The sequence below is a fragment of the Hyla sarda genome, chromosome 6 (assembly GCF_029499605.1).
Source record: "Hyla sarda isolate aHylSar1 chromosome 6, aHylSar1.hap1, whole genome shotgun sequence".
NCBI lineage: Eukaryota > Metazoa > Chordata > Amphibia > Anura > Hylidae > Hyla > Hyla sarda.
The window spans coordinates 110,774,661-110,797,041 of NC_079194.1; the positions used below are offsets into that span (position 1 = coordinate 110,774,661).

Here is a 22,381-nt window from a genome sequence, read left to right on the forward strand (position 1 = left end):
AGTGGGTAAGTAACTGGCTCAGTGATAGGAAACAGAGGGTGGTTATTAATGGTACTTATTCTGATTGGGTCACTGTTACTAGTGGGGTACCACAGGGGTCAGTCTTGGGTCCTGTTCTATTTAATATATTTATTTATGACCTTGGAGAGGAGTTTTAATAGTAAAGTAGCAATCTTTGCAGATGATACTAAACTCTGTAAAGCAGTAAACACTATAGAGGACAGTGCACTGTTACAAATGGATCTGGATAGGTTGGAGGTTTGGGCTGGGAAGTGGCAGATGAGGTTCAACACTGATAAATGTAAGGTAATGCACATGGGGAGGAAAAATCTGGGCTGGGATTATGTATTAAATGGGAAAACACTTGGGACGACAGACATGGAAAAGGATTTAGGAGTCTTAGTCAAAAGTAAATTTAGCTGTAGTGACCAGTGTCGGGCAACTGATGCCAAGGCAAATAAAATCATGGGGGGCATCAATAGGGGCATAGATGCCCATGACAAGGAAATAATTCTACCGCTGAACAAATCACTAGTCAGACCACACATAGAATACAGTATTGGGCACCAGTGTACAAGAAAGATATAGTGGAGCTGGAGAGGGTTCAAAGATGGGCAACCAAGGTAATACGGGGAATGGGACGACTACAGTACCCAGAAAGATTAGCAGTATTGGGGTTATTTAGTTTAGAAAAAGAAGGCTTAGGGCCACCTAATAACTATGTATAAATATATCAGGGGGCAGTACAGAGATCTCTCCCATGATCTTTTTATACCCAGGACTGTATCTATAACAAGGGGGCATCCTCTACGTTTAGAAGAAAGAAGGTTTCTTCACCAGCACAGATGGGGGTTCTTTACTGTAAGAGCATTGAGACTGTGGAATTCTCTGCCTGAGGAGGTGGTCATGGTGACCTCGGTAAGAGAGTTCAAAAAGGGGTCTGGGTGCATTTTTGGAGAATAACAACATCTCTGGTTATGGATACTAGATTTATAGGGACAGAACGTTGATCCAGGGATTTATTCTGACATTTATTCATATTTGGAGTCGGGAAGGAATTTTTACCTCTATTATGAGGGTTTTTTGCCTTCCTCTGGATCAACTCAGTAGGGACTCATTAGGGTTATAGGTTGAACTTGATGGACTCTGGTCTTTTTTCATCCTTATGAACTATGTTACTACAACAGATGGCGTATGGGAGAGAAGAAGGTTACTGATTGCCATCCACACACTGCCCTTTGAGTAACTGTAGGGGTGGCAGTTAGGCAGTCAAATGATTCTTCATGTTTCCTACGTTAGAGAAAGAAAATGAGCATCCTTTAATTATATATTCAGTTGGTTATTTCCTAAGAACTAAAGGGTTGTGCAGGTTCTAATCCAACCAATCCAAATCTTCCCACCAGGGCACTCATGCTTTTTAAGAAGACAAAGATGTGGTGAAGAGAAGATAAAAAAGGCTCAGTTTCTGAATGATAACTGCAGACATACTGCACCAATAACCTTTTAGATTAAAGGAAATTTAGGTAAACAATTCCATATATATTTGGAAACACTGTATCATACTTGGGTTGGGTACAGGATGTGTTATCTGTGAATTACAGTATAAATATTTTAAATGCGTCTGCGCCAAGTTGGTTTTGTCACAGTGAGACTCATGACTCAATGCTGGAAAAAGTGTCAGAACACGTATGTAGACTGAGCGATCACTGTTTATTTGTCTAGAACTGCTGATAAGATGCAATGGTAGACAAGGGACATTTCTGAGCAAGGCTGACAAGTTGCTGGGAAGTCATGTGGGATTATTGGACATTCCAGGTCATTCCCCTTGTCCCAGGGTATTTTTGTAACTTGTCCTCCATTCTCCCCTGACAATATCTGGGTTATTTTTTTTCCCACAAGAAACACTGGCTGTAATGTATCCTTATGAACAGCTGTATAATTAAACCTAAGATGTTTTCTGTGAGACGTCCAGCTGAGTGCACCCAGTAATGCTAAAGGCTGAACACACGTCTGCAATCAAACTATGGAAAAAAAGAACAAAAAACAAACTATAAAAAACCCACATAAATGGGCATCTCTGTTCAGTGATGTAAGCTTGACATTTGTTACCCTTAAAGAGCCAGCCACTGTAACATACATATAGGAGAGAGAGAAAAAGGAGAGATTGGCAGACAGTGTCTCGTACATTACCCAAGTAAGTCAGGATCCCTGTTTGTTTGAGATCAAACAAACAAGCAGGCCCTTAGAGGTTGGATGCTCACCTGCAGCAAATGTAAAACATGCGTATCCCCCCTTTTTAGTGGGGTATCAATTGTGAGGAAACAGCTGATAACCTGGACGTTGCAGGAAGTGGAAAACCAATCCTGATGGGCAGATATGGTATAATGTGTAAAAATGTGGCCTATTCAATCAGGCATTGACAGTTTCCATGAAAAGTGGACTACAGGACCAGTAATGGTTTGGGATTCCATATTTATTGATAAGCAAGTAAAAAAAACATAGGGTAGTGGAAGACGTGTTTCAGGGGTAATCTCCTCTTCTTCAGATCAACATACAGCAAGCATGTAACAGCAGAGTTTAAATAGACACAAAATGGGAGTCCACAATAGTAGAAGGAACCCAAGGAAAAATTATATACAATACAATATACAATATACTGTGTAATTTTGCCTTGGGCACCTTCCCCTGTAGTTGGCACCAATTTTGTGTCTAATAAACTCTCATGTTACACGCTTCTTATATGCTAATCTGAAGAAGGGGGCGATTACCCCCAAAATGCATCATCCACTACCCTATGTTTATTGTTTTACTAGGCTATCCTAAACCATTCCTGGTCCTGAACTCTACTCTTAATGGAAACTGGCAGCACCTGATTGAATAGGTCACTTTTTCCACATGTCTCCCCTTTAAAATATATGCTGGTCTATGCAAACAAGCTACTAAAGGAATAAAGTTGTGATTTAGCATTTAGGATCTGATATGAGGGCTTAGTATAGCAATTTTTTTGGGTTTTTGGAGGGAGGGGGGGGGAGGGATGAGTATTATTGACGTGTCCATGAGCATGACTAGCGCCAGTTATCAAAATAAAGGAGCAAAAGGGCTGAAAATTAAAGAGGGGTTCACCTCAAGAATTGGTGCAGATGTTGACAGGTGCAATGATCAATTAAGAGGTGGGGATTAGTCTTGGTAAGTCTCTACCTCAATATAAAGAATAAGCTTTTTTATGCAGCAATTTCCATTCCAAATTTGGACAAAGCAGCTTAAGACACCATCCCCACATGTAGTGCTGTGTAAGAAATAAAGCAAACTAAGTGGAAGACTGAAAGCCATGGAGCATAGGGGAAAATGTAATGTTGTAAACAAACAACAAGAACGTGGTCTCAAATGGCTGGAGGTGCTCAACCCCAAATGCGGTTGTGCATTTATACTGGGGGAGCAGATCCTGCCCTTGTATTCCGTTGCTAGGGGCGATCCCCAGCATAAAAATGCATACAATGGAGGATGCCTGCAGCGGACAATGTAATGTAGTGGCGGTCTTATGTAAGTTTGAGTGAGGACCAGCTAGAGGGCGGGTTATTAAAGGGCTACTCTGCCCCAAACATCTTATCCTCTATACAAAGGATAGGGGATAAGATGTCCAATCATGGGGGTGTTGCCACTGGGGGGCCCCGTGATCTCTGGCAGGGCACCCCAGTCATCTGGTGCATGGAGTGATCTCAGTTTCGTGCCAGATGATGGGCGACAACAGCCACCATGCCCCCTCCATTCATGTGTATGGGAGGAGGCATGATGGCTATGTACTAGCCGTGGGTCCCCTCTGATAGACACGAAGGGAGTTTGGCCTGACATCACAAACACGGTTCAGAATGCCTCAGAGCCAGCCTAGAGATCGCGGGGGGTCCCAACGGCTGGACCCCCGTGATCAGACACCCTTTGGATAGGGGATAAGATGTCTAGGGGTGGGGGTAGTTTTGGTAGCAATTTAGTAGGCCGTGGTCTCTTTTAGTGGGAGAGGCTTGAAGTCTTATATCTTGATTATAATTTAAGAAAAAGACAGAATCAAGAAAGAGAAAGATATGGTGATAAAAATCAATATGTAACACTCACCTGGAGGCCTCGAAGGATCTGATAGAGAAGGTAGACTATCATGCTGTGGTTGAGTTTCTGCATCTTCATGACCCGCGCCAAGTCCAAAGGAACGAATGGCATTACTAGGTAACTAGAGACAATTTAAAGAGCAACATATATTAAACATAGAGTTGTGTGAAAAGTTAAATAATTAATACTATTTAATATTTTTAAGCCACTTCCCTGTAACCTCTACATGTGTATAATGACTTTCTGAATTATATGTATGATCCTCTGAAGAATTGCTAGACCATTGTTCTATGGATCTCATGTTTTTTTGTTCTACCAATTTGAAGTGTCTTTGGACATTGATTTTGTCTTAGGCCCCTTTCACACTATAAAGTTGTTCTGTTAAAAGATCCATTATAAACATCCTTTAGAAAAGCCTTAGTAACGGATGTTAAACATCTGTTACAAAATCCTATTCAAGTCTAAGGGATTTTTTGGTTATCCGTTATGACCCCTTATAGCCCGTTATGAATAACGCACTTTATTTGAAAAACGGCACATGAACTAATTTTTCTTCCATCACAAGAAACGGGTAAATTAATGGCCGTTATTGTTAACGTTGATGTCTATGGCAAACGGATGAGCCTTTATGTCATCCGTTTGCACCTGGTTTATAATATCCGTTATTACTTCTGAGCATGCTCAGAAGAGGTGACATCAGCAGACTCCTACAGTGCTTAAGGACTACTACTACTCCCATCATGGAACAGACTTGTTTCCATGATGGGAGTAGTAATTTCCTGGCTGTGGGAGTCTGCAGACAGCTGGGGAGGCTACATTACTGTTTGTACTACTACCCCCATCATGGAACAGAGTCTGTTCCATGATGGGGGTTGTAGCACAGGAGCTTAGGGATTGATCGTACTGGGTCTTGATCGGGGCTTAGGGATTGATCGCACTTTTGAGACCCCATGCAATCAGAACATATTAAGCAGGGGAGCGGGCGGCATGTATCCTGCGATGTATCGTGTGTTTTTACTTTCGTTTTTAAATCCCCCGCGGGGAGCCCTGATTGGCCGGTACAGAGGAGCCATTCAGGGCTCTCCGTGCGGTTTTTAAAATTAACATAAGGAGTGGCAGCGGGGGCCATATGTATATTAAAAGCGCTGTGGGGGGCAAGATATATAGCGCTGCAGGAGGGGCAGACATATAGCCTATATATCTAGCCCCCCAGCGCATTTATAATATGCCCTCCACAGCGCATTAATAAAGATAGGACCCCCGCCAGCGCATTTATATATATATACCCCCGCAGCACATTAATAAAGAAATGACACCCGCCAGCGCATTTCTAGATATATATATATATATATATATATACCCCCCACAGTGCATTAATAATATGACACCCCCCCAGAGAGCATTTGTCATAATATGCCACTGCAGCGCTATGAATGAAAAGTATATCTATCAGCAGCGCATAGTGCCAGAATGTGGCACTTTGCACTGCTGATAGATATTCTTTTCATTCATAGCGCTGCAGGGGTATATGTATATAGATGTGCTTGGGGGGGGGAGCAGACATATAGCATTATCTGGCCCCCACAGCGCATCTATATATATATGCCGCCGCAGCGCTATGTATGAAAAGTATTTCTATCAGCATCATCGAGCCGGCCGGCTGCTGGCACTATGCGCTGCTGATAGATATACTTTTCACGTATAGCTCTGCGGTGGCATATTATGACAAATGCGCTGCGGGGGGTATATATATAAATGCGTTGCGGAGGTCATGTCTTTATTAATGCGCTGCTGGGGTATATATATATGTAAATGCAGTGGCGGGGGGGTATATATGTATAAATGCGCTGGGGGGGGGGGGGTATATATATATATATATACACATATAAATGCGCTGGCAGGGGGGATATATATACATATATATATATATATATATATATATATATATATATATATATATATATATATATATAAATGCGCTGGCAGGGGTCATATCTTTATTAATGCGCCGGCGAGGGGTGTATATATATATATATATATATATATAAATGCGCTGGCAGGGTAATATCTTTATTAATGCGCTGCGGGGGGCATATTATAAATGCGCTGGGGGGCTAGATATATAGGCTATATGTCTGGCCCCCCCTGCAGCTCTATATATCTTGCCCCTACAGCGCTTTTAATATGCATATGGCCCCCCGCTGCCACTCACAATGTTCATTTTAAAAAACCCGCTGAGAGCCCTGAATGGCTCCTGAGTACCGGCCATTCAGGGCTCCCTGCGGGGGATTTAAAAATGAAAGTTAAAACACAGGATACATCGCAGGGTTGTGGACCATGCCGCCGGCTCCCCTGCTTAATACCTTCTGTTCGCATGAGGTCTCAGAATTAAGACCCGGTGCGATCAATCCCTCAGCCCCTGTACTGCAACCCCCATCATGGAACAGAGTCTGTTCCATGATGGGGGTAGTAGTACAAACACTAATGTAGCCTCCCCAGCTGTCTGCAGACTCCCGCAGCTGGGGAATTACTACTCCCATCATGGAAACAAGTCTGTTCCATGATGGGAGTTCTAGTAGTCCTGGCTGTGGGAGTCTGTAGGCAAAGGTGTAAAAACAGCTGTACATGACGGATGTTATAACGGGTCTTAACGGATGAATATGTCCGTTATTTTGACAGACGTTATTCAGCCATTAGCACCCGTTATTTCATCCGTTATTATACATCAATTTTTACGCAGAAAGCCAATGTTTAATAACGGATGAATACTCATAGTGTGAAAGGATCCTTAAACTGTAGTTCCATCTGTTAACTTTTGGGTTAAATTTTCTGTGTCGATGCATTTTTTAAAGGGGTATTCCAGGAAAAAACTTATTTTTTTATATCAACTGGCTCCAGAAAGTTAAACAGATTTGTAAATTACTTCTACTAAAAAAATCTTAATCCTTTCAATAATTATCAGCTTCTGAAGTTGAGTTGTTGTTTTCTGTCTGGCAACAGTGCTCTCTGCTGACACCTCTGCTTGTCTCGGAAACTGCACAGAGTAGAAGAGGTTTGCTATGGGGATTTGCTTCTAAACTGGGCGGTTCCCGAGACACGTGTCACCAGAGAGCACTTAGACAGAAAAGAACAGCTCAACTTCAGCAGCTCATAAGTACTGAAAAGATTAAGATTTTTTAATATAAATAATTTACAAATCTGTTTAACTTACTGGAGCCAGTTTATATGTATATAAAAAATCTCTTAAAGGAAAACTGTCAGCCTGTTCACTCACACTAAACCCAATACACTGCGCTATAGTGTGGGTGAACAGGATTCCTTAGAGGGGTCACTTACTTACATTGCTCCAGTAGGTCTGCGCGCTGGAGGTGCAGCCCCCCCCCCCCCTCCATTGTGCAGTTCCCTGAATGAAGCAAGGGAGTTTCAGAAGCCTGTATCTCAGGACCTACTGGAGCAATTTAAGTAAGTGACCCCTCTAAGGAATCCTGTTCACCCACACTATAGACCAGTGTATTGGGTTTAGAGTGGGTGAACAGGCTGACAGTTTTCCTTTAAAGACATAGACAATATTTTTTGTTTTGTAGCATGGAGAGATAGATGGAGGGTGACTAAAAACAGCAATATTAGATTTTTTTAGCATGGGAAACGTGATTTAAAATTTTATTATGGGGAATTAAAACATTTTTATAAACTTTTTTTTAGGAGACTTCACTATGAGATTGTTTTAGCACTTGTACAGTACACTCCAATACCATTGCAGTGTACTGTACAACTAGCGACCTCCCACTATAGTCTGCAAATAATCCCACAATTGCCTTGCAATCGGATTCTGAAAGTGACCGCCACACAGCATTTTACTGCCTAAATACCACAATCACTATTGACCACGGCATCTAAGGGCTTAAAGGAGTACTCCTGCGGAAAACTTTTTTTTTTAAGTCAACTGATGCCAGAAAGTTAAACAGATTTGTAAATTACTTCTATTAAAAAAAATCTTAATCCTTCCAGTACTTATTAGCTGCTGAATACTACAGAGGAAATTATTTTCTTTTTGGAACACAGTGCTCTCTGCTGACATCTGTCCATTTTAAGAACTGTCCAGAGTAGAAGAAAATCCCCATAGAAAACATATGCTGCTCTGGACAGTTCCTAAAATGGAAAAAGATGTCAGCAGAGAGCACTGTGGTCATGATGTCAGGAGAGAGCTCTGTGTTCCAAAAAGAAAATAATTACTGGAAGGATCAATATTTTTTAATACAAGTGATTTACAAATCTTAGAAAAAGAGACAAAAATACCCAGACCTCAAGGAAGGTAAATTATATGAATCAATTGAAGGAAACAAGGATCGTGCTTCAATTATAATAGGATATACAGATTTTATTGAAAATTTTTATAAAATATTCCACCTCACAAGGGGCCCCTTGTGAGAGGAGTATACAATGACCTAAAATAGATGACCTGAAATAGACTATCACTGGTAACTAATTAATATCACAGAATGCACTATTAAACTGGAACAGTTATAGACGAATTGCACTGAAATAGTGAAGGCAAAATATACTGATATGGACTGAAAGAGTTAAAGACACTTGAATTGCTGGAAAGTCTCTTGGAAATCAGTCCTTTTCAATGTAATATTGTAACAAGTTCCTCTTAACCCCTTAAGGACTGAGCCCTTTTTCACCTTAAGGACTGAGCCCTTTTTCGCAAATTCTGACCACCGTCACTTTACAAATTAATAACGCGAAAACGCTTTTACCGAATATTTTGATTCTGAGTTTTTTCGTGACATATTCTACTTTATTTTGGTGATAAATTTTCGGCGTTAATTGCATCCTTTTTTGGTGAAAAATCCCAAAATTTCATGAAAATTTTGAAAATTTTGCATTTTTCTAACTTTGCTCTCTCTGCTTGTAAGGAAAATGGATATTCCAAATAAATTTTATTTTTCTTCACAAACACAATATGTCCACTTTATGTTTGCATCATACAATGGACATACTTTTGCTTTTTGAAAAAATTAGAGGGCTTCAAAGTAGAGCAGCAATTTTCAAAAATGTCATGAAAATTGCTAAATCTGAAGGGACAGATGTTACAGAACTACAACTCCCAGCATGCCTGGGCAGTCAAGGCATGCTGAGAGTTGTAGTTTGGCAACATCTGGAGGGCTACTGTTTGGGCACCACTGTAACAGTGGCCTCCAAACTGTGACCCTCCAGATGTTGCAAAACTACAACTCCCAGCATGCCCAGACAGCCTTTGGCTCTCTGGGCATGCTGGGAGTTGCAGTTTGGCCCCCCTAGTGGTTGCCACAGTAAAGATCGATTTACTTTCACTTTGAATTCCCTACCTGTCGATTCCCTACCTGATCAGGATCCTGCAGGCTCCAGCGAATATCCCAGGTCCCCAGGCATCTTCTCCTGCAGGTACGGCCTTCATCTTCTTCCCAGAGCCCCTCGACATCCAGGGGCGGGCAGAACAACCCCCTGTCATGCGCTGCCATTGGTCAGAACTCCGTTCTGAGTAATGGCAGGGGATAGGAGTAGATCGCAGCTTTGCGATCTCACTCCAATCCTTTAGGCTGATCGGGGCTGTTGCTGACAACTCCGATCAGCCCTATTTTCCGGGTGATCGGGTCACCAGAGACCCGATCAGCCCGGAATTGGAGAAAATCGCATGTCTGAATTGACATGCGATTTTCTCCGATTGCCGACATGGGGGGGTCTCAGGACCCCCCTGGGCGATGTGCCAGGGTGCCTGCTGAATGATTTCAGCAGGCATCCGGCTCCGGTCCCCAACCGGCTAGCGGTGGGGACTGGATTTCCCACGGGCGTATGGATATGCCCTCGGTCCTTAAGGACTCGGAATGCAGGGCGTATCCATACGCCCTGTGTCCTGAAGAGGTTAATGGATGGCAATGAAACAATGTTTGGTGTGTTAAACTAAGGAAGTATTAAAGTTCACAGTTGCTAGTTTCACTGTATCACTGTGTCAGGACAGATAACAGGCAGCTTTGTGGTACATTACCGGTCCTGAGAGCGGAAGACTCCCGTGAGGCTGGATGGATCTAGCACTTGGATGGTCACTGCAGGTGGGCTACCTCCGAGTCCCGGCGCTGGCAGGCGTCGGGGATGGACACTTTCAGAGGTGGCTCTCGCTGGTGGAAAAGTCCTTCCGTGGAGACAAGGTCTGCAACAGACCGGTAGTAGATGCCTCTGCCTCGTGAGGGTGGCGTGTGATGTCAGTGCCAGCGCCTGCAGGATGTGCTTTGATTCCACGGCTCGCTGAGGATCCACTCCAAACTAGATGTAAATTATGGACCGGAGCGGCAAGATCAACAGGGTCGTCTCCGGACCGGACCAGCAAGGCCACAGAGGTATGTCCAGATAAAATTTAAGTGCCAAGTGCCGTCAGTGATAGTCCGCAAACTGACTAGACACGTTTCAGGGTATATGAATGGACCCTTTCTTCAGTAGTCATAATTTTAACTGATCATACACGCCATTTTATAGAAGCTTTGATCCAATCAGAAAATCACAAATGTAAAATAGAAAACGAGATCTGGATTACAAAATCACATGAATAAGCCATATATAAACCAAGAACTGGATTGATAAGAAGGTCGCAACGCAAGCAAGAAGCAATAGTAAATGTGAATAGGGGGCAAAACTTTGCGTTAAATTTTACAATTTAAGTAACATTATAGCACATGTATGTGCAATGTGAACTATGATTTAAATGTAAAAGTAGTAAGCCTGACATTATAATTGTATATCAAAACAAAGTATTCATAGAATATGGAATGATAGAAGTTAGACACAGAGATAGTGGGTGTGGTGGAAAGTAAATTGAGAAAACGGACTAATTGTTAGTGTGAATAGATAGTGAAATTGTTACTTTTAATTGGTATAGACACCATTCTATTTTATATATAAGCCAGTAGTGTTTGAAAATGTGAAATGTATAAAGTGAAATCATAGTTCACATTGCACATGCATATGCTATAATGTTACTTAAATTGTAAAATTTAACGCAAAGTTTTGCCCCCTATTCACATTCACTATTGCTTCTTGCTTGCGTTGCGACCTTCTTATCAATCCAGTTCTTGGTTTTTATATGGCTTATTCATGTGATTTTGTAATCCAGATCTCGTTTTCTATTTTACATTTGTGATTTTCTGATTGGATCAAAGCTTCTATAAAATGGCGAGTATGATCAGTTAAAATTATGACTACTGAAGAAAGGGTCCATTCATTTACCTTGAAACGCGTCTAGTCAGTTTGCGGGCTATCACTGATGGCACTTGGCACTTAAATTTTATCTGGACATACCTCTGTGGCCTTGCTGGTCCGGTCCGGAGACGACCCTGTTGATCTTGCCGCTCCGGTCCATAATTTACATCTAGTTTGGAGTGGATCCTCAGCGAGCCGTGGAATCAAAGCACATCCTGCAGGTGCTGGCACTGACATCACACGCCACCCTCACGAGGCAGAGGCATCTACTACCGGTCTGTTGCAGACCTTGTCTCCACGGAAGGACTTTTCCACCAGCGAGTGCCACCTCTGAAAGTGTCCATCCCCAACGCCTGCCAGCGCCGGGACTCGGAGGTAGCCCACCTGCAGTGACCATCCAAGTGCTAGATCCATCCAGCCTCACGGGAGTCTTCCGCTCTCAGGACCGGTAATGTACCACAAAGCTGCCTGTTATCTGTCCTGACACAGTGATACAGTGAAACTAGCAACTGTGAACTTTAATACTTCCTCAGTTTAACGCACCAAACATTGTTTCATTGCCATCCATTAAGAGGAACTTGTTACAACATTACATTATCATCTCTCCAGTGAAAAGGACTGATTTCCAAGAGACTTTCCGGCAATTCAAGGGTCTTTAACTCTTTCAGTCCATATCAGTATATTTTGCTTTCACTATTTCAGTGCAATTTGTCTATAAGTGTTCCAGTTTAATAGTGTATTCTGTTATATTAATTAGTTACCAGTGATAGTCTATTTCAGGTCATCTATTTTAGGTCATTGTATACTCCTCTCACAAGGGGCCCCTTGTGAGGTGGAATATTTTATAAAAATTTTCAATAAAATCTGTATATCCTATTATAATTGAAGCACGATCCTTGTTTCCTTCAATTGATTCATATATTTTACCTTCCTTGAGGTCTGGGTATTTTTGTCTCTTTTTCTAATATTTATTATTGGCACCATAGGTATAGGTGCATTACCCATTTGTCCTCAGTTGGTGATATAATTGTGAGCCGCACATATTTTTCCTCTTTTGATTTACAAATATGTTTAACTTTCTGGCACCAGTTGATTTAAAAAAAAAAAAAAAAAAAAAGTTTTCCACCAGAGTACTCCTTTAACCTGTTGGGGACGAAGGGCGTATGCATACGCCCTTGCGTCCTGGTACTTAAGGACGAAGGGCGTATCCATACGCCCGTGGGAATTTCGGTCCCCACCGCGCGCCGGGCGGGGACCGGACCGGGGTGACTGCTGATATCTATCAGCAGGCACCCCGTGCAAATGCCCAGGGGGGTCATTAGACCCCCCCCATGTCGGTGATCGGCGCAAATTGCAAGTGAATTCACACTTGCGATTTGCGCCGATTCCGGGTCATACGGTTCTATGGTGACCCGGAATAGAAGGGGGATCGTGGTTGTCTAAGACAACCACGATCCCCCTACAGCGATAGGAGTGAGGTGGCAGGGGTGCCACCCCTCCTATCTCTGCTATTGGTGGTCTAGACGCGACCACCAATAGCAAATCAGGGGCGGAGGGGTCTACTTTTGTTTTCCCCATCCTGCCCACCCACAATAGGCGGGCAGGATGGGGAAAACGACGGGGACTGAACGCCGAAGGTCCACTTACCCCTCCGGAGGCTGCGGGCGACGGTGATCGGCGGGCGGCGACGGAGATGGGCGCGGGCGGCGTGCGGCAGAAGAGGACGGCTCCCTGGATCCTACGGAAGCCGGTAAGTTGCCTAGCAACATCTGGAGGGCTACAGTCTGAGACTGTAGCCCTCCAGATGTTGCAAAACTACAACTCCTAGCATGCTCAAACAGCTCTTTGCTGTCTGGACATGCTGGGATTTGTAGTTTTGCAAAATCTGAAGGGTCACAGTTTGGAAATCACTGGGCAGTGGTCTATAAACTGTAGCCCTCCAGATGTTGCAAAACTGCAAATCCCTGCATGCTGAAACAGCAAACAGCTGTCTCACCATGCTGGGAGTTGTAGTTGCGTAACCTCCAGCTGTTGCATAACTACATCTCCCAGCATGCCCTTCGGCGATTAGTACATGCTGGGAGTTGTAGTTGGAAAATACTGTTAGGAAACAAAACCTAACTAAAGGTTTTCCAACCAGTGTGCCTCCAGCTGTTGCAAAAGTACAACTCCCAGCATGCACGGTATGTCAGTACATGCTGGGAGTTGTAGTTTTGCAACAGCTGGAGGCACACTGGTTGGAAAATACTGTTAGGTAACAGAACCTAGCTGAAGGTTTTCCAACCAGTGTGCCTCCAGCTGTTGCAAAAGTACAACTCCCAGCATGCACTGTGAGTGCATGCTGGGAGTTGTGGTTTTGAAACAGCTGGAGGTTTGTCCCCCCCATGTGAACGTACAGGGTACATTGACACGGGCAGGTTTACAGTAAGTTTCCTGCTTCAAGTTTGGTCTGCGGCAAATTTTTCGCCGCAGCGCAAACTCCTAGCGGGAAACTCACCGTAACACGCCAGTGCGAATGTACCCTAAAAACACTACACTACACTAACACATAATAAAGAGTAAAACACTACACATATACACCCCCTTACACTGTCCCCCCCAATAAAAATGAAAAACATATTGTACGGCAGGGTTTCCAAAACGGAGCCTCCAGCTGTTGCAAAACAACAACTCCCAGCATTTCTGGACAGCCACTGACTGTCCAGGCATTCTAGGAGTTAAGCAACAGCTGGAGGCACCCTGTTTGGGAATCACTGGCGTAGAATACCCCTATGTCCACCCCTATGCAATTCCTAATTTAGTCCTCAAATGCGCATGGCGCTCTCTCACTTCGGAGCCCTGTCGTATTTCAAGGAAATAGTTTAGGGCCACATATGGGGTATTTCCGTAATCGGGAGAAATTGCACTACAAATTTTGGGGGGCTTTTTCCCAGTTTACCCCTTATGAAAAGGAAAAGTTGGGGGTTACACAAGCCTGTTAGTGTAAAAAAAAAAAAAAAAAAAAATGTTTACACTAACATGCTGGTGTTGCCCCATACTTTTTATTTTCACAAGCAGTAAAAGGAAAAAAAAAGCCCCCCAAAATTAGTAACGCAATTTCTCCTGAGTACGGAATTACCCCATATGTGGGCGTAAAATGCTCTGCAGGCGCACAACAAGGCTCAGGAGTGAGAGCGCACCATGTATATTTGAGGCCTAAATTCGTGATTTGCACAGGGGTGGCTGATTTTACAGTGGTTCTGACATAAACGCAAAAGCATAAATACCCACATGTGACCCCATTTTGGAAACTACACCCCCCACGGAACGTAACAAGGGGTATAGTGAGCATTTACACCCCACAGGTGTTTGACGAATTTTCATTAAAGTTGGATGGGAAAAAGAAAAAAAAAATGTTTTCACTAAAATGCTGGTGTTACCCTAAACTTTTCATTTTCACAAGGGAAAATAGGAAAAAAGCCCCCCAAAATTAGTAAGAACATACCCCATATGTGGATGTAAAGTGCTCGGCGGGCGCACTACAATGCTCAGAAGAGAAGGAGCGCCATTGGGATTTTGAAGAGAAAGTGTGTCCGGAATTGAAGGCCACATGAGTTTACAAAGCCCCCATGGTGCCAGAACATTGGACCCCCCCCCCACACACGTGTCCCTCATTTTGGAAACTACACCCCTCATGTAATGTAATAAGGGGTACAGTGAGCATTTACGCCCCACATGTGTCTGACAGATTTTTGGAACAGTGGTCCATGAAAATGAAAAATTTTATTTTTCATTTGCACAGTCCACTGTTCCAAAGATCTGTCAAACGCCAGTGGGGTGTAAATACTCACTGCACCCCTTATTAAATTCTGTGAGGGGTGTAGTTTCCAAAATGGGGTCACATGTGGGGGGGTCCACTGTTCTGGCACCACAGGGGGCTTTGTAAACGCACATGGCCCCTGACTACCATTCCAAACGAATTCTCTTTCCAAAAGCTCAATGGTGCTCCTCCTCTTCTGAGCATTGTATTTCGCCCGCAGAGCATTTTACATCCTAACGTGGGATATTTCCATACTCAGAAGAGATGGGGTTACAAATTTTGGGTGGCATTCTCTCCCATAACCCTTTGTAAAAATGGTAAATTTGGGGAAGAAACTGCGCTTTAGTGAAAAAAAATTTTTTTTTCATTTACACATCCGATTTTAACGAAAAGTCGTCAAACACCTGCGTGGTGTTAAGGCTCACTGGATGCCTTGTTACGTGCCTTGAGGGGTGTAGTTTCCAAAATGGTATGCCATGTGGGGTTTTCTGCTGTTCTGGCACCATAGGGGCTTCCTAAATGGGACATGCCCCCCAAAAACCATTTCAGCAAAATTCACTCTCCAAAATCCCATTGTTGCTCCTTCCCTTCTGAGCCCTCTACTGCGCCCGCCGAACACTTGACATACACATATGAGGTATTTCCTTACTCGAGAGAAATTGGGTTACAAATATTTGGAGGCTTTTTCTCCTATTACCACTTGTAAAAATTTAAAAACTGGGTCTACAAGAACATGCGAGTGTAAAAAATGAAGATTTAGAATTTTCTCCTTCACTTTGCTGCTATTCCTGTGAAACACCTAAAGGGTTAACACACTTACTGAATGTCATTTTGGATACTTTGAGGGGTGCAGTTTTTATAATTGGGTCATTTGTGGGGTATTTCTAATAGGAAGGCCCTTCAAATCCACTTCAAACCTGAACTGGTCCCTGAAAAATTTCGATTTTGAAAATATTGTGAAAAATTGGAAAATTGCTGCTGAACTTTGAAGCCCTCTGATGTCTTCCAAGAGTAAAAACATGTCAACTTTATGATGTAAATATAAAGTAGACATATTGTATTTGTGAATCAATATATAATTTATTTGGAATGTCTATTTTCCTTACAAGCAGAGAGCTTCCAAGTTAGAAAAATGCAAAATTTTCAAATTTTTCACCAAATTTGGGAATTTTTCACCAACAAATGATGCAAGTATCGACAAAAATTTACCACTACCATAAAGTAGTATATGTCACGAAAAAACTATCTCAGAATCAAATGTATAAGTAAAAGCATCCCAAGGGGTTAAACTTAGATTATCCAATGTCTACTTACAAAGTCTGAAATGATTCCATGGACTCATCAGGACTGAAGACATTGAGGAGGGATATAACCTATAAACAGAAAAATGGTCAAAAATTAAATTCTTAGGATCTGGTAATAAAACTTCCTCCTAATAAATCAACAATGTGTGCTTTATGGTACAGTAAACCTAATAAGTGTATCAACCACTTGTAATCTGCAGCAGTTTGTTGTTTCCTGTTATCATCCATATGAGGCTGGAAAGATAATGACTGTAGCGATGATGAACAGGATGTTGATTGATTAAAATATATGGATAGTAAACAAATATATCTGATACACTGCCATATGTCTGAACTCTGAAGGATCTGAGCAACACATGGAAACGTGTCATGCTCTGCCCCCTTAGGCCCTTCAATACTTTGTATATCTTCTTCCCAGAGTGCTACTTTAACAAGTTGTCCACAATGCCCTTAATCTAATGATTTATTTAAAAAAAAAAAAAAAAAAATCTTTTAGACCAGTGGTCTTCAACCTGCGGGCCTCCAGATGTTGCAAAACTACAACCCACAGCATGCCCGGACAGCCATCGGCTGTCCGGGCATGCTGGGAGTTGTAGTTTTGAAACATCTGGAGGGCCGCAGGTTGAAGACCACTGTTTTAGACAGTTCTTTAATACGTAATAATTGCTTGGCCTGGCACGGAAGTCGGCATCACTTTATAAACACTGGGGCGCTCTAATGGAAATGGAATGCATATGTAATAGCAAGTGAAACCTCTGTGATATGTACTGGGGGAAAATGATGGAGGAGACAGAACTGTTGAAAGTAAATAGGTTGTTATCACAAATCCTGAATGTGAGGAATGTATGAGAACGTAAAGAGAACCTATGGTTTTCTACATTATAATAGGCCTCCTTACAAGCAGGAAAAAAACGTTGTAATGAAGCTTCTTAGGTCCTTTAAAGGGGTACTCCAGTGGAAAACTTTTTTTTTTTTTTTTTTAAATCAACTGGTGACAGAAAGTTAAACAGATTTGTAAATCCCTTCTGTAAAAAAAATCTTAATCCTTCCAGTACTTTTTAGGGGCTGTATACTAAAGAGAAATCCAAAAAAGAAATGCATTTCCTCTGATGTCATGACCACAGAGCTCTCTGCTGTCCATTTTAGGAACTGTCCAGAGAAGCATATGTTTGCTATGGTGATTTTCTCCAGTTCCTAAAATGGACAGGAGAGGTCAGCAGAAAGCACTGTGGTCAGGACATCACAGGAAATGCATTTCTTTTTGGATTTCTCTTTAGTATACAGCCCCTAAAAAGTACTGGAAGGATTAAGATTTTTTCATAGAAGTGATTTACAAATCTGTTTAACTTTCTGGCACCAGTTGATTAAAAAATATATATTTTCCACCGGAGTACCCCTTTAACCCCTTAAGGACGCAGGACGTAAATGTACGTCCTGGTGAGGTGGTACTTAACGCACCAGGACGTACATTTACGTCCTAAGCATAACCGCGGGCATCGGAGCGATGCCCGTGTCATGCGCGGCTGATCCCGGCTGCTGATCGCAGCCAGGGACCCGCCGGCAATGGCCGACGCCCGCGATCTCGCGGGCGTCCGCCATTAACCCCTCAGGTGCCGGGATCAATACAGATCCCGGCATCTGCGGGAGTTCGCGATTAAAATGAACGATCGGATCGCCCGCAGCGCTGCTGCGGGGATCTGATCATTCATAACGCCGCACGGAGGTCCCCTCTCCTTCCTCCGTGCGGCTCCCGGCATCTCCTGCTCTGGTCTGTGATCGAGCAGACCAGAGCAGGAGATGACCGATAATACTGATCTGTTCTATGTCCTATACATAGAACAGATCAGTATTAGCAATCATGGTATTGCTATGAATAGTCCCCTATGGGGACTATTCAAGTGTAAAAAAAAAAGTTAAAAAATGTAAAAGTAAAAGTAAAAAAAAAAGTGAAAAATCCCCTCCCCCAATAAAAAAGTAAAACGTCCGTTTTTTCCTATTTTACCCCCAAAAAGCGTAAAAAACATTTTTTATAGACATATTTGGTATCGCCGCGTGCGTAAATGTTCGAACTATTAAAATAAAATGTTAATGATCCCGTACGGTGAACAGCGTGAACGAAAAAAAATTAAAAAAGTCCAAAATTCCTACTTTTTAAATACATTTTATTAAAAAAAAAATTATAAAAAATTTATTAAAAGTTTTTTATATGCAAATGTAGTATCAAAAAAAAGTACAGATCATGGCGAAAAAAATGAGCCCCCATACCGCCACTTATACGGAAAAATAAAAAAGTTAGAGGTCATCAAAATAAAGGGATTATAAACGTACTAATTTGGTTAAAAAGTTTGTGATTTTTTTTAAGCGCAACAATAATATAAAAGTATATAATAATGGGTATCATTTTAATCGTATTGACCCTCAGAATAAAGAACACATGTCATTTTTACCATAAATTGTACGGCGTGAAAACAAAACCTTCCAAAATTAGCAAAATTGCGTTTTTCGTTTTAATTTCCCCACAAAAATAGTGTTTTTTGGTTGCGCCATACATTTTATGATATAATGAGGGATCTCATTACAAAGGACAACTGGTCGCGCAAAAAACAAGCCCTCATACTAGTCTGTGGATGAAAATATAAAAGAGTTATGATTTTTAGAAGGCGAGGAGGAAAAAATGAAAACGTAAAAATTTAATTGTCTGAGTCCTTAAGGCCAAAATGGGCTGAGTCCTTAAGGGGTTAAGGCAAAAAACAATCTACTTATACTCACACAACCTTTTAGCCTGTTTGTATTCACTATTAATAAGTAAGTGATTGGTGGGGGTCCGACTACTGGTACCCCCACCAATCACAAGAACAGAGGTCTCTTGTCTTCTGAGTTGAAGTTGATGGTGAGCTTGGGCACTGCCCCTAAGTTCTATTGGGAAGCAAAGGACCCCTGTTCCAGTGATCAGTAAGTGTCCCAGTAGTTGCACCTCCACTGATCAGATACAGATCACCTCTTCTGCTCAGTTTTATGATAACCCCTTAATAAACTCCATATAGTTTTTAGCGCCATCAGTCTGGGCCATCCCATAATATATCTTTACAGTTATTGTGACTCCATTTTTCTGATGCATAACATCCACTTTAAAGATATGGCGGGAATTTATCATTGTATTTAAACAGCTTTTTTTGTAACATTTGCCAAATGTGCTCTATGTATAGTCAAATGTGAAACTATTTATTTATGAAGAACGTGCACCTTTTCGATAAATGGGGGGGGGGGGGGGGAGTACACATTATGTACGCACAGGCAAACAGTGGGAAAATTGCTTGATTTACAGAGACAATAATAGATTACCCCATAGAGTTCAGTGATAAAATTCCTAATAATAGCTGCAGACAGTCAGAAATAACTCTCTCACTATGCAGGGGGTTTGGTGGGGTGTAACATAAAAATAGAGTAGTCAGCACCTATAAAGAAAAGGATTTTCTTTTAGGATTTCTAGGTTTTATAGGTTACTATTTGGAATGCAGCATGTACATAGATGATATGAAGCTGCTAATCTGTGCGGACGGTCAGTCTCCTGCCAAACTTGTCTATAGACTTACATTCTCATGGTTCATGTGTTTCAGTAGACGTAGCTCTCGGTAGGCTCTTTTGGCGTGGATCAGGGACTGAAATGGACGGAGTAATTTCTTTATGGCAACACGTTCTCCGGTCGCTGCATCCTTGGCTGAGCTGTGAAAAAGATAAAAAGTCAGTTTTGGGATATCAAATGCCCTTTCATTGTTTCCACTGATAATATTCAGAAGCTTTGCTATCATATATTTTGTTGATATTGTATTCTCCAGAGTTGTGTAAATTGGGGATACCATTGCAGGGTAGTAGGCGGATGCTTTGTGGATCCCTGGAGAATATTGTGTGACATGATTCCGGTTTTATCTAATAAAGTATGTGTTTTATTGCAGGATTGCACTTAAATACCTTTTTACACTTTAAAGTAAACATGTATAGGGGTGATATGCAACAAGGATGCTTAGAGACGGAGCCAGGAGCTCTTGACGTCATAGCCCCACCCCCTCATGATGTCACACCCCACCCCTCAATGCAAGTCTATGGGAGGGGGCGTGACGGCTGTCACGCCCCCTCCCATAGACTTGCATTGAGGGGGCGGGCGTAATGTCATGATGGGCGGGGCTATGAAGTCACAAGCTCCCGACACCGGCTCTAAGCATTCGGAACATTTTGTTCCAAACGCTGAGCAGTGGAGTACCCCTTTAAGAATTTAACATACAGCTTAAAAGGGAACGTATTACCTAGAGACAGATATTGAAACATGTTTTTTTTCTAATACGTCTCTATTTTGTAACTAAATTTTTTGTGCATTATTATGGGGCTGCCATCTTGCCTGAGCTGTTGTGAACAGCATTTAGAGATATGCTTTACAGCAGGACCCATAAACAACAATAGACAGGACCTGTCCCATTTAGATGATTTGAAGACGCTATTGAGCATTCTCTGTAACCATTTCAGAGGTCCTTGTAGACGGAGGGGGGATGCTGATCTCTGCTGTGAATGGTGAGGGATCCAGTGTTATCTATACACTGGTGTCACTGTATTCTAATACAGAAGGCATTACTGGGAAATAATCTATATAAAACAGGAAGTCTGAGCTTAGTTTTAAGCTTAGTGGTTAGAATGGAAGCTGCAGGATTCCTTGATTACTTTAAAATATAGGGGAAAAAAATCACCAAAAATTTAAGGGGTATTCCTGGAATTTTTTTTATTTGACTATGCTACAGGGGCTGTAAAGTTAGTGTAGTTCATAATATAGTGTCTGCACTTGTGTGTGACGGTTTTCTCACAATTCTTCTGTGATTTTCACCCCAATATTTATTTTTACCAGCATACAAAATTACTGTTGTCTCAGATTTTTCCCAGGTTGCAATGCGGCAGAGACCTAGCTCACTAGTCAGCTGATGACAGGGAGCCTGTCTGCTTCAATGGGTAGAGGGATCAATCTGCAACTAATGCAACAGCTGTAGGCACCCTGATTTAATACCACAGGACTTTTGAATGGATGCAGCTCATTTATGTTTCAATGGGTGGGGTGGCTGATGTGTGGGAGGGAGGAAAATGGAATTATGGGATTTGTAGGCAAAGAAGAAAACTCAAAAAAGGAAATACCAGTTCACAAAAAGCTAGCCACAGTGTTATGTTAATCTCACAACATAGCCATTTAGCCCCAAGACAAGCGCAGATCCTTCCTAAGCATGTCCATTACTGTCTGCCAGGTATGTACTAAAATTACCTTATGGCAGATAACCCCTTTAAAGTACTTGCTTTAAACAATAAGTCATTTTGATGACACATTCTCTTTAAAGAACTAACACCCACAGGGATTGCTACCATTGCTCTTCCTATAGCTATGCACCTAAACCAGTGCCACTTTTGTCCATGGGATGTATTTAATATTACAGTATAAAAGTTAATGAGGCTGAGCTACAATACCAACCACAGCCTATGGGCAAGAGTGTAAGAATCAGTGTTGAGTGAGAAGCAGCTCCAATATAGTTCCATAGACACCTTTTTTCCATACACAGCTTTAACCATCCATGATCAGACCAACCAGATATGGCCACTGTTAGGCCGCCATGAAACAGCACCCCCTATAGCTAGATTTTTATAAAATGTGGCACATGCCATAAAAATAAAATATGCCAGTAATTTTTCAGTATAATGCTGATGTAATTTTGGGCTAATTACAGGCAGATGTTGCTATAGGATCTTTCGGTCGCTGTTTAATGAGCTGTGTTGTACGTTGTAGTCAGACAAATTTCCCTCCTCCACATTACTAAGCAAGTTACATATGAGAGAGACCAGCAATTGTATTAGCATCAGAACCCAATCCGCATAATGTTATTGTCATGGTACAGTGAGCAGTCATCACTGCTCAGCTCAT

The 22,381-nt window shown here is 42.0% G+C and overlaps 1 protein-coding gene across 8 annotated transcripts in view; it reads right to left on the reverse strand.

Moving 5' to 3' along the window:
• The window catches only part of LOC130275949 (mitogen-activated protein kinase 11-like), a 136,025-nt gene that overhangs the window by 43,071 nt on the left and 70,573 nt on the right, over positions 1–22,381 (reverse strand). For all 8 annotated transcript variants that reach the window (XR_008844965.1, XR_008844966.1, XM_056524659.1 and 5 more), the window contains 3 exons: positions 20,028–20,157; positions 16,445–16,503; positions 4,108–4,219 (listed from right to left, as the gene is read on the reverse strand). Coding sequence is in view for 6 of the 8 variants with exons in the window: in XM_056524659.1 (XP_056380634.1) it covers positions 4,108–4,219; positions 16,445–16,503; positions 20,028–20,157 (301 nt within the window). In the remaining 2 variants the exon portion in view is untranslated. The remainder of the gene's footprint in view (positions 1–4,107; positions 4,220–16,444; positions 16,504–20,027; positions 20,158–22,381) is intronic.